The following is a 15926-nucleotide window of genomic DNA, read 5'->3' on the forward strand; positions in this document are numbered from 1 at the left end:
GGCGGTTTTCAATTTCTAATCGCTGCAAAAGCCCATGGAAAATCTATGTGAAAGTGTAAGCATAATGAACAACTTGCACTACTTGTTCGCCGCTGACCTAATAAATCTGGGCCATTGTTCTCATCTATAAATCACTCCATGGATTTAACCCATCCAATCTCTGTAATTTCCTTCAGTTCTGTATTTCTTCAAGGACACTCACTACCCCCGTTCTGTGCCATTCCTCAGTCTTCACCCTGATTTTAAAAGGAGTGCAGAAACAATGAGGCCTGGGGGTTCACATACACAAATCTTCGAACAGGTTGATAAAACTATTTTTTAAAAAAAGTATATGGGATCCTTAACAAAAACAGATTTAATTACCTGGAAAAACTCAGCAGGTCTGGCAGCATCGGCGGAGAAGAATAAAGTTGACGTTTCGAGTCCTCATGACCCTTCAACAGAACTGAGTAAAATTAGGAGAGGGGTGAAATATAAGCTGGTTTAAGGTGGGGGGAAGAGAAGTGGCGGGGGGGTTGTAGGGACAAGCAAGCAGTGATAGGAGCAGATAATCAAAAGATGTCACAGACAAAAGAACAAGGAGGTGTTGAAGGTGGTGATATTATCTAAACGAATGTGCTAATTAAGAATGGATGGCAGGACACACAAGGTACAGCTCTAGTGGGGGTGGGGTGAAATAAGACGAACAGGGCATAAAAGGTATAAATTTAAAAATAATGGAAATAGGTGGGAAAAGAAAAATCTATATAAATTATTGGAAAAAACAAAAGGGAGGGGGAAGAAACGGAAAGGGGGTGGGGATGGAGGAGGGAGTTCAAGATCTAAAGTTGTTGAATTCAATATTCAGTCCGGAAGGCTGTAAAGTGCCTAGTCGGAAGATGAGGTGCTGTTCCTCCAGTTTACGTTGAGCTTCACTGGAACAATGCAGCAAGCCAAGGACAGACATGTGGGCAAGAGAGCAGGGTGGAGTGTTAAAATGGCAAGCGACAGGGAGGTTTGGGTCATTCTTTACCCCACCCCCACTAGAGCTGTACCTTGTGTGTCCTGCCATCCATTCTTAATTAGCACATTCTCTTAGATAATACCACCACCTTCAACACCTCTTTGTTCTTTTGTCTGTGACATCTTTCGATTATCTGCTCCTATCACTGCTTCCTTGTCCCTACAAACCCCCCTCCCCAACTTCTCCCTCCCCCCAACCTTAAACTAGCTTATATTTCACCCCTCTCCTAATTTTACTCAGTTCTGTTGAAGGGTCATGAGGACTCGAAACGTCAACTTTATTCTTCTCCGCCGATGCTGCCAGACCTGCTGAGTTTTTCCAGGTAATTCTGTTTTTGTTTTGGATTTCCAGCATCCGCAGTTTTTTGTTTTTATTTATGGTATCCTTAGCTTTATATACCGATGCATGGAGTACAAAAGCAATTATGTTATGCTAAATCCTTTATAAAATCATTGACTAGGCCTCTGCTAGAGTCCTGTGTCCAATTCTGGGCACACACTTTAGGAAAAGTGTCAAAGCTTTGAAGGGGGTGCAAAGAAAACGTACTAGAATGGTATCAGGGGTGAGAGAAGCTGTGATTGTTCTCCTTGGAGCAGAGAAGATTAAGGGGAGATTTAACGGAAGTGTCCAAAATATGAGAGATTTTTATAAGAGTAAATAAGAAATGGTTTCCAAAAGCAGGAAGGATGGAAACCAGAGGAAACAGTTTGAAAATAATTGCCAAAAAAACTAGAGAAGGGATGAAGAGAACTTTTTTTTAAATGCAGCGAGTTATCTGGAATACATTGAAGGAGATTCAATTTTAAGATTCAAAAGAGTATTGGTAATATACGCGAAAAGGAGAAAATTGCAGGGCAATGGGTAAAGAGCAAAGGACTAATTGGATAGCTCTTTCAAAGAACTGATATGAGCACATTCGGGCCGAGTGGGCTCCATCTGTGCTGTTTGATTCTATTTGTGGTACTGCTTGTTACTGCCTTGTATTATTCACTGAATTACCTCACTACACCTCTCTGCCTCTCTCCACCTTTAAAAGCCTCGATCCATCTTTATAAACAAGCTCTCAGTCAAACACACTCCCCACCATCTCTTCTTTCAGCTCATCCTCTATTTTGTTTACACCTATACAACTGGGATCATTGCTTTCAGGGAAAAGCAACAAGAACGATTTGTATATTGTCCTCCTCACACAGAGGGTATCTCAATATATGACAGGGAGGCAACTGAATATTAAGCATTCAATAAGGAATTTAGAGGGTAGACTAAAAGGCACAATTGATAAGAGGTGGCTTTTAATCAGTATTTACGTTTGTGGTTTTCAAACTTTTCTATATAAGAGCCCTTGAATGCATGGACATATTCTGAGAGAATTCATCATGACTTCTGGTAGCATGAATTTGCTTTACGTAGCTGACACCATTATTTTTTGTTATACAGCAGAAATGTTGTGGAAGTAATTTAAGATACAGAAATATGATTTCACAGACCCTTTAATATTCTCTCAGGTTATTATTGTGCAGTAAGCAAGTTCAGTTTGAAAACTTACCTAGTGTGACATAAAGCTGAAGAACTGGGACATTATCAGATTAGTTAAAGTCATTTTCCTTTTCAGCAGCACCAGCATATATTTAGGTTTATACATATAGCATTCTGGATAGCATTGGATTTCATTTATGTATCAGATCAAATTCTCTTGCTACCAATGAACAGTCAATTATCAGGCAGGTGTTTTGGTTGGTGGGATTTTTAAATTACTAGATCCCAAATATTCACAAGGGTTTCTCCCCATCTCCTGATGTAATTATAGTGGTTTCTCACCTTAGAGAAACAGTGATAACTCCCATAGAAATTCAGGGCCATTTAATTTTCAAATGTGTTATTGTAATATACTTTAAGCTACAATAAGCACAATATCAAGAAAGTCTCTGGGAGATAGCTATTTATTTGTTAATGAAGCATGTCAAACAGCAGAGGAATTCTGCAAGTACGTGCAGTACCCAGAACACTCAGGAATACACTGTACTGGAACACCATTACCCCAGACTCCCAGGGAAAAGGCATCATGAAGCAGACAAAAGTCACTGGTCTATGTGCACGCAAAATACATTTCAGATTTATTGTGGCCTAGGAAAGGATGTGATATTATTTGTTCATTGATGACAAACCAAAATGAATGCCTTGCAAGACATGATATCCAAGTAACTTTAGTGATGGGCCAAATGGAAAATCCAATGAGCGTGTATAAAAAGGCTTAAAATTAGAAATGAATATGATTGTCAACAGGAAAAGATTAGCACTTTCCAGTTAAAATATTTTCTCTCACCCAAATAAAGGGTTGTTACAAAAAAAATCATCTGCAAAAGGGGAAATTCTAGATATTTCAAACCAATGCTGTGCTGGAACATTACCATATCTGGTCCTTTGACCAGAAAAGAGCAACTCAGGTAGTATGTCTAGTCAGTGGTAATATTGAAGTTGAACAAGTATTATCATCCAGGACCACATTTTGCTGAACAAAATGAGAGTGACCCGCCATGTGAACCAGACAAGCCACTCTGTGAGCTGGGAGACTTGACAGCATGGTTCTTACTCAATTGAGAAATCGGAGATTTCTCTGCTTGGGTAGGAGAAATTGTGAACAATCTTGGACACAACACACTTCTATTCTTTCTAGGGAAAGGATTTTCCCATATTAGGTGCTAAAGTCAATGTTTACAAACTTCAGTGGACAACTTCTGCAAAAATTGCTGCATTTAATAAACCTTAAAATAATTACAGAAAATTATCTATTGATGGAAGTTTGTCTTCAAGGGGATGTCGAGGGTTCCGCAAGGCCAGATTTCTGCCCATGTTGTTGCATGAATTTTTCAGCATTTGCTGGCATGTTATTTCTGTATGCTAATACAGCTGTTCCACAATGGTAGCACTTTCCTTTATGGGTTCAATACTGTTTATCTGAAGTTAATATGAGGAATTTGTAGAATTCTGTTCACACTTACAAAGAACGCCACATGGAAAATTATGAAAACCACTGAGCTACAGAATTTATTTCTGATTCGATTATTCACACGCCTATTGATCCAAACAGAAAATGGGTTTAGTCAAGCAGACCTGTAACAAATCTGAATCCCTTATTATTACTTTATGGTGATTTAGAAGGTATGTGGATCACACCTTTGAGGATTTTTTAAAAATATATTGAACAGTGAGGGGAAATGTAAAAAAATATAAAAGTCAGAAGAATGGATGGCTTGAGTTGACATGTAGGGCTAAAGGAAGCTGCAAAGATACAGAACAACATGTCTCTAGAGAAACTTACAGATCAGGACGAGGATTTTGATTAAACATTAGAGGTTGGAATACTAATGAAGACTGGTGAGCACAGAATTTAAAGGGGTTCAAGATATGGGCAACTGAATTTTAGACAAGCAGGAGTTTATGCAACTTGAGTGGTCAGCAGATTGAGTGTCAAGGTCAGAGGTGAAAGTAATGGTTGAGGGTTTTAGGTATTAGCTTTGGTTGAGTGGGAAAACTCAGTTCTGCGTCAGCAGGTCCCCAAGGGAGTGCTGCACTGTTAGAGGTGCCATCTTTGGAATGAGACATTAATTAGAGGCCTTGTATGCCTTCTCAGGACATTCAAGATCCTCATACTACTGTTCAATGAAGAGTAGAGGGGTTTCCCTTGGCATGCTGGCCAATATTTATCCCTCAACAAATTATTTGGCAACTTATCTCATAGCTGTTTGTTGGGCTTGTGTGCAAGCTGACTGCTACACTGTAGAAGTACTTCATTGGCTGTGAAGCACATTGGGAGGTTGTGAAAAATATTATATAATTCTAAGCTTTTTCTTCTTTTAAGCACTAGTGGAAACAAGCTGGGGCAATGGGAGTAAAGTTGTGGAGGCAGAAATTTGCATCGCCGCTGGTGACTAGAGTGTGTGGAATTGATTCACAGCCCAGAAACAAACAGGACACCAAAGCTGCACATTATCAGGCTCAATCTGACTGAGTTATTTCCACACACAGACATTTACTAAGTGTAATGGAGACCAAAGAATGTCTTTTAATGTTAATGTTACCTTCAAAAAAGAATAAAAGGGGGAGATTTGAGGACAGAACACTATAGGAAGCCTATTAAGATGATACATTTTGGACAAGCCAATTTTGTGAATTTTGAAGGAGTGCATGAAAGCATTAAAATGGCAGGAAAAATTTACACCAAAGAATCTGGAAGCAAAATCAAAGCATTGAAATGATTTCCTTTTATGGTGCAAAAGCAAATTTTCCCTAAAGGAATGGATGAAATAAAAGATTAAAGCAAAGCATCGATAACTAAGAAAGCTAAGGAAGGCACTAGAAAGAACTATTAATAGCATCCAAAATGCTAAGAAATAAGATGTTAAGAGGAAATGCAAGAAATACATAGCTGTTAACATGAAGAACAGTAAAACCTTCTTTAAATTTGTCAGAAGTAAAGGGATACAAAGAAATGCAGTACCATTAAGAAATGACAATGCAAGACCGAAGGCAAAAGTGTTGCTCAAATATAAAACCATTACTTTGCAAATACGATCACAAATAAAATAGGGGGAGAAATACCAAAAATGAAGACACAGTTTAACAGTCAATGTAGACACAAAACCTACAAGCTCTCAAGGGAGGATCTATTGGGAAAGTTACCATAAAGCAAAAAAGCCCCAGGACTTGGGCAATTTTTCTGACAGATTTATGAAGGGATTGTGAATCTTCTCAACAATATTTTCCAGTGCTGAATGGACTCAGGTCATACACTTAAGATTGGATAGTAACAAATCTGACTCCTATTTTGAAAAAGAGGATTAACCATCAAATTGTAGGGCATTACCTTGGGAAATTGTTTTGACACAGTGATAAAAATTAATCAGTGATGTTGAGTGACAGGAGTTAATTGCAAAGAATGAATATGGTTTCTGTAATTGCAGATTGTGCTTACTTTATTGAATTTAAAGGTTTAGTGGATAGAAATTATACAATTGATGTTGTATACCAGGATTTCAGAGACAGTTGACACTCCCCCACATAACTGACCACTGTGTAAGGCTGTGCCAATGTTGAGCAGTTGTTGAATTGGATTAGAATTCGGTCGTGCTGTAGACAGCAGTAATTTGTGCTGTATGAGGTGGTACTGGTTAGCAGGCAAGTTAAGTGGTGTGCCATGGAAATCAGTGTTTGTAAGTGATTTGGAGAATGAAATCATGTCAGTTGTGTCTAAATTTACAGATGACAGACACCACACTGGTAGCAGTAGCAAATAATGATCAATGTGCACAAATCTAAAAAGAGAAGCGGCAAATACAATTTAACAGAGCATATCTTTATGAGATTTGGCAGAAAAACTTATGACCCCAAACCCCTGAATCTCAAATACTTCTATCAAGTCTGTTTTTCAACAGTGAGAAGTCCTAGGGTAGCTAGTTCCTTTAATTCTGGGATTAATTTAGTATATATTGCCTAAATCGTACATTTCATATCTCCAGGACATCCCTGAGCTTCACATGTAACTTCTGAAGTCTAGTTAACATTGCTTTGTAATCCAATTTCAAAAAATCAGAGAATCTTTACAGAGCAGGAGGCCATCTGGCCCATCGAGTCTGCACTGGCTGAAAGAGCATTCCACATAGTCCCACTCCTCTGTCTTATTCCCGTAACCTTGCACATTCTTTCTTTTCAGATAGCAATCCAAATCCCTTTTGAATTCCTCAATCGAACCTGCCTCCACCACCCTCTCAGGAAGTTCGTTCCAGATTCCAGCCGCCCTCTGGGTGAGAAAATCTTTCCTCACATCGCTATTACTCCTTTTGCCAATTATTTTGAATCTGTGCTCTCTAGTCCTTGAGGCTCTCTTGAGTGGGAACAGTTTCTCAATATTTACTCTGTCCCTACCCCCCAGGATCTTGAATACCTCTATCAAGTCTCCTCTCAGCCTTCTTTTCTCCAAGGAAAACAGTCCCAACCTCTCTAATCGATCCTCATAGCTACAGTTCGTTATCGCTGGAATCATTCTTGTGAATCTCCTCTGTACTCTCTCCAATGCCTTCACATCCTTCCTCAAGTATGGCACCCAGAAATGGTCTCAGTACTCCAGATGAAGCCTAACTAGTGCTTTATACAAATTCAATATGACCCTATTAATAAAGCCTAAGATGCTATATGCTTTATTAACTGCTCTCTCAACATGCCCTGCCAACTTCAATGACTTACGTACATATACACCGAGGTCCCTCTGTTCCTGCACCTCCTTTAGAGTTTCTCCCTTTATTTTATACTGTCTCTCCATGTTCTTCCTGTCAAAATGAATCACGTCACACTTCTCTGCATTGAACTTCATGTGCCACTTGTCTGCCCAATCCACCAACAGGTCTATGTCCTTTTGAAGTTCACGGCTACCTTCATCACACTGGCATTTCAAATCTTAGTATCATATGCAAATTTTGAAATCATGCCCTGCACACCACAGTCCAGTATATTTATATATATCAAGAGCAGCAAAGGTCCCAACACTGACCCCTAGGAAACTCCACTACAAACCTTCCTCCAATCTGAAAAACAACCATTTATCATTACTCTCTGTTTCCTGTCACTCAGCCAATTTCTTATTCAAGTGCTTACTTTCCCTTTTATTATATGAGCTAGAATTTTGCTCACAAATCTATTGCATGGTACTGTCTCAAATGCCTTTTGAAAATCCAAATGCACCACATCAACAGCATTGTGCTTATCAACCTTCTCTGCCACCTCCTCAAAAAACTCCAGCAAGTTAGTTAAACATGACTTTCCCTTAATGAATCCATGCTGGCTTTCCTTAGTTATCATGCACTTGTCTAAGCAACTATTGATTTTGTCCCAAACTATAGTTTTCATGAGTTTCCCTATCACTGAAGTCAAACTGACTGGTCTGTTGTTGTCAGCTTCATCTTTGCACCCCTTTTTGAACAAGGGTGAAACATTCACAGTTCTCCAGTCTTCTGGCACCACCCCTGTGTCTAAGGAAGACTGGAAGATTATCACGAGTGTCTTTGCAATTTCTACTCTCACTTCCCTCAGTACCCTTGGATGCATCTCATCCGGTCCTGGTACCTCATCGATTTTAAATAAGGATAGCCTTTCTGACACCTCTTTCTCAACTGTAAATTCTTCTAATGTACCAGTTACCTCCTCTCTCATCTCGGCCAGGGTAGCATCTTCTTCCTTTGTAAAGACAAATGCAAAGTACTCGTTTAATCCCTCCACTATTTCTCCTGCCTCCACGTGCAAGCCCCCCTTTTTAAATCCCTAATCGGCCCAGCTCTTTCTTTTACCACCCTTTTATTATTTATATGCTTGGGATTCCCTTTTATTTGGGCGCAGCAAACCGCAAAGGTGATAAAGGATCAGAGAGTTTGACAGGTTTAGGTAGCAGGCTGACTGCTTGTCAGGGCCACAGGACAGCTAACTCTCCTGTTTTTCTTCAAAGTGTGCCACAGGATCTCTCGCATCCACCTGAATGGGCAGACAGCGCCTGGGGTTCGCGTCTCCTCAGAAAGACGGTGCCTCCGGCAATGCTGCACCTAAGTGTGGACCCCAGAGTGGAGCCGAGCTCCTGGGCGAAAGGGGAGTCACTCACACACTGAGCGGGTGAGTGAACGGAGTCAAGGTGATAGGCTGCGGATAATCCCGGGACAAACAGACTCGGCGACGAGTGACAGTCATTCAAAGTGAAACGGAAGCAGTCGGCCCAGCGGGCGGCACTGACCTGATTCCAGACCGGGCCCGGGGGCCTCGGCTCCCCCTGGCGGAGCTCCGGCCTCGGGCCCCGGCCGCTCGGTGCGAACCCACCGCTGCTGCTGAGCCTCGGACAGCCTTTCCATCTTCTGCGCCATCGCCACCGACACGAAGCGGCCGCGTTTGTTCCGCTTCATGTTCTTTTCCCTCGAGTCAAAAGTTAAAAAATTTAAAAACCGTCACCCGGGCGAACGGGAAACAACCGGAAACGGCCGGAAAGGGAACCGCGCGGATAAACGCTCCGGACTGCACATCGACACCGAGAAAACGGTTCCGGCGGTGAAAACGGGAGCTATCAATAGACACATTCTGGTCACGCTGATGTCCAAGGCACCTCGAACAGCTTGCTCAGTATCGACATTTTAATCTTAATTCAACAGGATCACATCAAATGCGCCCGCCGCAATTTATAATTAAACGCTGCATCAGTATCCCTCCCGTTCCTCGACAGCTATAGATAAATTAAACATAAAAACTCTCCATTGTTTGAGAACGCAACAAAATTCAGCACCGGCGTTTTAATTAAAGATGTTATTTTTCCGCAAGCTAATGAACTCGAGTAAAGTTATTTTCTAAAGGGTTTGCGTAACTGGGCGCAGGCCAGCCTTGTGGTTGCCCTGATTCCGGCCCGTTCCTGGTCCGACTCTGTCGTTGCCATGGTTACATCCGGTTCCGGCTCTGTGGTGGCCCTGGTTCCGGGTTTCGACCCTGTGGTTGCCCTGGTTACGGCCGGTTCCGGTTCCGACCCTGTGGTTGCCCTGGTTACGGCCGGTTCCGGTTCCGGCTCCGGCCCTGGCCCTGTGGATGCCTTGGTGACGGCCGGCTCCCGTTCCGGTTCCGGCTCCGGCTGAGCGCGTGCTGTTGGAGATGCGGCCACTGACGGAGGAGGAGACCCGGCTCCTGTTCGAGAAACTGGCCAAATAGTGAGTATCGGGCCGCGGCTTCCGGTTTATTGTACCGAAATATCCAGTGAATCGCTGTGGTTGGCCAAGTCTGCTTCGGTGTCTGGTTCAGGGTTGTGGGAGGAGGACAGGGGTGAAAAGCAATTGAGTGAATCCAGGCTTAGAGATGGGGGAAAGCTGGGGAGGGGGGAATCCACCTGTGTGTGTATAATAATGTGTATGTATATTTTACACATACATATATAGGTAATACATATTGCTGCTTGCTATCCAATTCGGAAGAAACTTTTGGAGATTTAACAACGTGGCTGAAACTTGCATTTCCAGCCACTGGGACTGACTGGGGGCCACTTTGGGTCATGTTGCACTTAATATTAGGGAGTTTTTTTTAAAGGCTTCGGACTGGCGTACATTGCTGGGACAGAGTAGAGGCAGTTATGCTGTTTCTAACCACAGTACCTGATCTAGGAGTGCTTAATTTTGACAGTTTTGAAACGAAAAATGTTCCTTTCCCAGCACCAACATCTTGTTAAACTTAAAAAGCCATGATGACAATGTGTTGAAGGCTGCTGGAAAATCCTCCCCATTTGCCGGGAGTATGGGAGTACTGAGCCTTGAATGAAGTTCTTGAGTGTTGACATGAAATTGTGCGATATTGTTTTGGGCTGGAACTCATATTTGCCTATTTTTTAAATCTTCCTCACCATGCAGTATTAAGGGTTTTCTTTAGCAAGATTCCATTGGTCCTAAACTTCTCGTAGTTGTAAGTGTGTAGTCTAGCAAGTTATTGATTATTTTACTGGACAGTTATATTTCTTGAGTATTGCTGAGAAAAAGAGACCTGTCAAAGATTTTCGTCTTGCACTCATCAGGATACTTGGCAAGAGCACCAATGTAAGGATAAAACAATTTATACTGTATTAGAACAGAGTGCTGATTGAATGGCCAGTAGACTCAATTGGTGCATTCTCCATGGCAACGCCTCTACCAATCGGAGTTCACTTGCCAACTAATCAACATTCTCATACAGTATAAATTGTTTTCCACTTATATTGGTATTCTTGTGAAGTGTCCTGATGAGTGCAAGATGAAAACTTCAACATATCTCTTTTTTCAGCGATACTCAAGTTCTGTACCATCAGACAACTAGTTATATTTCTGTACTAAGTACTGATAATTGTGTGGTCATCTTCTAAGTACTGTTTGGCAAATAGAGCACTAACTTTGGAACACAAAATTTAAGTCATTTTATAATGTTCGACTATTTTTCAGTATTGGAGAGAATATTAAGTTACTAGTGGATCGTCCGGATGGAACCTATTGCTTCCGTTTACACAAGGATCGTGTTTATTACGTCAGGTAAGAAGTGCAATAAGTTTTTAAATCCTACGCTCCTGGCTTTGAGAGAGAGGAAGAGATTTCAGCTGAAGTATATTGGGGATTGGGAAATTGAGGAAAGAATTGTTTTAAGGATGAGGGAAAGGTTCAAGAATTTGTGCATTGGTTTTCCTGAAGAGCAGAATGAACAGTTGTGAAAGTGCACATTACGTCATGGCTATGATTAAAGGTTTTTAAGAAAAAAATATTTGTACAGTGCTAACTGGAAAGGACATTGTTACAAAATATACCTGAAATTTGTTTTATTGTCTCCTGTAGTGAGAAAATCCTGAAATTGGCAACAAATATCTCTCGAGATAAACTTGTTTCGTTGGGAACCTGCTTTGGAAAATTCACCAAAACTTTAAAATTTCGACTTCACATTACAGCGCTTGACTATCTTGCTCCTTATGCTAAGGTAGGTGATGTGGTGTTCTGCTAACTGGTAGGAGCATTACTGTGAATGGGAATTTAGTGTTATTTTAATATGGACATTGTTGGAACTGTATTTCATGAATATTAGAATGCTAAGTACTTGAAGATACATGTGGACTTTCAATCTTAACTATATTTTGAATTGTTCCGTTATACAGGGTAATTGTTTCTTTTTATTTCAGTACAAAGTGTGGGTGAAACCTGGAACAGAACAATCTTTCCTATACGGAAACCATATATTGAAATCTGGTTTGGGTCGAATTACAGAAAGCACTGCACAATACCAAGGTGTAGTGGTATATTCCATGGCTGACATTCCACTGGTAAGAGAAAGGCTTGTCCGTCCCTCAACAATTATTGAAACATAACCAAAACCATTCTGTTGGAGGGGGTCAAAGAGACAAACTCTGACCATAATGGCCCAGAACTTCCAAGGAGTAGCAATCACCGTCTATTTTCCATTCCACTCCTTTTTACTTATCCACATTGTGAGCTACACATTTCTCACCTGGACCTCTGACCCCGGCAGGATGAGAGATGTGCAGCGCAGCAGCTCCACAGTCCTTCCAGTGTAATGCACCAGTATCAGGGAAAGTGAAGCCTCGCCCATTTTTTAAAAATTCTTTCACGGGATGTGGGCATCACTGGCTAGGCCAGCATTTATTGTCCATCCCTAATTCAGAGAACATTTTAAGAGTCAACCACATTGCTGTGGGTCTGGAGTCACATGTAGGCCACACCAGGTAAGGACAGTAGATTTCCTTCCCTAAAGGACATTAGTGAACCTGGTGGGTTTTTACAACAATCAGTAATGGTTTCATGGTCATCATCAGACTTTTAATTCCAGATTCCAGATTTTAATTCCAGTTAGGTGGGTAGTTGGTGGGTGGGGGAGGAGAGTGGGAATGGGTAGTCAGGAGAGGTGGTTTTGGGGGCCGGGGAAGGAGGGGTGTTGGTCAGTATTATAATTGCCCAGGAGTTAGAAGTGGTTTTAATCCTTCCAACTTTTCCTGGGTAACTATTCTGCTAAGCGAGTCGGAACCATCCAAAGCCTCAGGTTTAAATCATAGTATTGGGTGGTTGCAAGTGTCAGGTAATTGCCCAAAGGAAGTTTGAACTTCTTGGGAAATTCCTGTGCAGTCCTTGTGTGCGTACTTCCAGGAGGGGTATCCCAGCACATCTCTGGGGTACGCCCCCCCACCACGCCAAATGGAGATTGGAAGTTCTGGTCCAATATATCAAGGTTTACTCTTAGGATATTACTATTTTAACAGATGCAATGACATTTAACATTAATTTACAAAGATTTGCTTCACAACCTGAAATCTGCTAAGTTACCTCTGTCATGAGTGGTCATAAATACAGCTGCCCGTTCCCTTTGAGCCTAAAACTAGTTTCTTTTTAGTTTAGTTCTTTTCCTTATACCTTTTACCTCCAAGTTAAAGGTGCTGAGTAAAGTCATTTTCTCAGTGCTTAATTATTTTTGCAACGCTAATCAACTTTAGGGCTATAATGTGACTCTCAATGTTGACACCTGTTGTTTACTCTTGGTTCTGGCTTTTTAAGCAGCAGCAGGAAACTGATGAGCTAAGCTGTGGTCAAATTATATAATTCACAGCATTTTAAACATTCTTGAATTATTCCTGAAGGGCTTTGGAGTTGCTGCAAAGTCGACCCAGGATTGCCGGAAAGTGGACCCCATGGCAATTGTTGTATTTCACCAGGCTGATGTTGGCGAGTATATTCGGAACGAGGACACGCTCACATAACTCATCTTGCCAATCACATAAAGACACTGTTGTTCTCAAGCTGAGAAGATTATCAACAAGGGTCACTCTTTACTAACCAGGTTCCTCTGACATCCTCAGAAGGAAATGCACAACAACCAATTTTGATGGAGAAATGAAGTGATTTCAACTAACTTTCATCTGAACTACTAACATGTAATAGCAACATGCTTCCAAGTTAGTATCTTTCATAAACCTAGCAGGTTATTAGTTCAGAACTGTTAACAATTGTACACAGGAGCACTTTCTTTTGGAAAATGTTACTGGTGATTGAGCCTCCTCTTTTTGACCTTGTTATTTGTTTGGTTATAAATAATATTGAAATTTCAGATAATGGAGTAATTTAGTAGATTTGACTTTTGAAAACCCTAAAATCCAATTTGTTAAAAAGTGAGACACAAGGTAGAGATGTCCTAGGCATCTCTACATGTATATGTACACATGTGGTTCATTTGTAGCTAAGTGGCATGTTTTAATTGGAAAGCATTGAAAATCATTTTGTTATATTTGAATAAATGTAATTAAAGAGACTGTTTTCACTGCTTGCGCTCTGTTCTTTAAATGTATTAGTTAGTTTTAAATTAGATACCTTTCTACATTATTAGCTGCTTTTTTGTTTTTATAATTTAGACATTAAGTTCAGCTGATCAAAAGAAGTAACAGAATATAGTCCGGTCCAGTGGAGCAGGTGAACTAGATTTTCATTTTCTTCCTTCAATGGGTCTTATTCTAACGTTATACCTTGGAGTTAATAGGTCCATGAATGTGTCCTCTTCGGCAACAGAATATGAAACATTCGATAATCACACTGCATAAGACTGACCTTTGTTTGCGGGAATTTAGTGTTCAGAGTAATTATTGAGAAGTATGAGGTTGTCCATTCCAACAAAACAGATCTGTAATATTGATATCCTTGCCTTTCAGCTGGAATTTGAAAATTGAGCTACACAATATTCAAATAACAGTGGACATTATTGATCCATTAAACCTCCAATGTTTGTGTTCACTTCCTGTCTACAAAACCATAAACTTTTTCCCATCATAAATTGCTGTCTGCATTTATAATGGGAACTGCAAATGTAAACATTCAATCCAAAATTACAGCCCTCTGCTGATGGGGCTGCTGTATTGTTTCAGTTTTGTATACAACAGTTCCTTAACCTTTAGAGCATAGAAGTTTCTGCAGTAACCAACTTTGCTTCCCAAATTGCTATAATATAAATTTTATGTGCATGTACTCTTGGTCAACTTATTTCATTTTGAATTCCTACATGCACATTTATAATGAGCACTGTTCTAAACTCATCACACTGTAATGATGCCCTCCTGCCAATGAGAAACTACAGCAACACCTCTTGTAAAGGTTCTGTAATTATAATGTAATAAAATTGTTCCACCACTGGCAGCCTGCCACGCCCTTAAGACGCTCCTTAAAATCTTCCTCTTTGACCAAGTTTTTGATTACCTGCCCGATTATTTCTAATGTGGTTCAGTGTCAAATTTTGTTGATCTGCCTCTGAAATTCTGTGGGACATCTTACTACTTTAAAGGTGTTACCTAAATGGGCATTATTGTATTTATCATTATAAATGTGGATATGAGTTTATAATAAAAATAAACAATTTCAACTTTAAAATGGGAACTAATACAATCCTTGTACAGTTAGCCTCTAACCACTTCAAAACCCATCCTTTCAACTAAGTCTCTGTAAATACTCCTAATCTCTCTGGTTTAGCATTTGTTTTCCCAATGCCTAATTGTAAAGCATAATAGAGTTGTCTTTGCATTAAAATCACTAGGCTGAGGGAGTGCTGCACTGGTGGTGTGCAGTCTTTTGGATGAGACCTCTGCTGTCTTAAAGTGGATGTGAAAGATTCTATGGTACTATTTCGAAGAAGGGCAGGGGACTCCTTCCTGATGTCTCAGCCAATATCTACCTCTCAACCAACATTTCCATTTATCACATTGCGGTTGTGGGATCTTGCTGTGCCCACATTGGCTGCTGTGCTTCCTACATTACAACAGTGATTATACTTCCAAAATAATTTATTGGCTGTGAAACATTGGGATTTCCTAAGGTCGAGAAAGGCAATAAATAATTACAAATATTTCCATTTAAATGAAAGTTGTGAATCATGCATGCTGTTGCTCATGATGAGCTAAATGTGGTGAGGGGAAGAGAGTGTAAGAACACTCCGACCGTTATCCCGTAAGAGCATTTATCAAGAACACCAGATGAAGCCTCACACTTTTCTCATAATGACCCTTTGGGTTTGCCATCCATTTTAGGAGTTATTGATGTTTAAATTTGACTTGAAAAATGTTTACGCTACCGACTTCCCAACAGGCTCCACAAAAATTACAAGGTGAATTAACTCTTGACAATTATAAAATAAAAGTGGAATGCAGAACTGGAGTTAGTATTGATGCAAAGACTGTCAACATGTAAAAATAGGTTGGACAAGTGGTTGCAGGAAAGGGGAAATAAAGAGTGAGAATATGGGATTAGGACTACAACTGATCAAATATAAACACTAACACGCTGCATGGGCCGAATGTGTTGTTATTTTTGGCTCTTAATTAGCATTTGTTTACTCACTTTAGAATTATAGCAGTACTTGA

At 40.5% G+C, this 15926-nt stretch overlaps 2 protein-coding genes across 3 annotated transcripts in view; one reads left to right on the forward strand and one right to left on the reverse strand.

Annotated features, from left to right (window-relative positions):
* The window catches only part of znf276 (zinc finger protein 276), a 37339-nt gene extending 27903 nt beyond the window's left edge, over nt 1–9436 (reverse strand). Inside the window, exon 1 of one of the 2 annotated variants that reach the window (XM_078544450.1) lies at nt 8775–9436. In XM_078544450.1, coding sequence (XP_078400576.1) covers nt 8775–8940 — 166 coding nt within the window. In that variant the 5' untranslated portion in view covers nt 8941–9436. The remainder of the gene's footprint in view (nt 1–8774) is intronic. The other variant, XM_078544449.1, reaches the window with a different exon arrangement.
* Nucleotides 9437–9511: 75 nt separating this feature from the next.
* nip7 (NIP7 nucleolar pre-rRNA processing protein) lies at nt 9512–13845 on the forward strand. Its single transcript, XM_078544451.1, has 5 exons — nt 9512–9726; nt 10978–11064; nt 11362–11500; nt 11700–11840; nt 13167–13845. The coding sequence occupies exons 1-5, from the start codon at nt 9671–9673 to the stop codon at nt 13284–13286; spliced, it is 543 nt and encodes a 180-aa protein (XP_078400577.1). The 5' UTR covers nt 9512–9670; the 3' UTR covers nt 13287–13845.
* Nucleotides 13846–15926: the final 2081 nt, after the last annotated feature.

Source organism: Cetorhinus maximus, chromosome 6 (assembly GCF_964194155.1).
Source record: "Cetorhinus maximus chromosome 6, sCetMax3.hap1.1, whole genome shotgun sequence".
Taxonomy (NCBI): domain Eukaryota; kingdom Metazoa; phylum Chordata; class Chondrichthyes; order Lamniformes; family Cetorhinidae; genus Cetorhinus; species Cetorhinus maximus.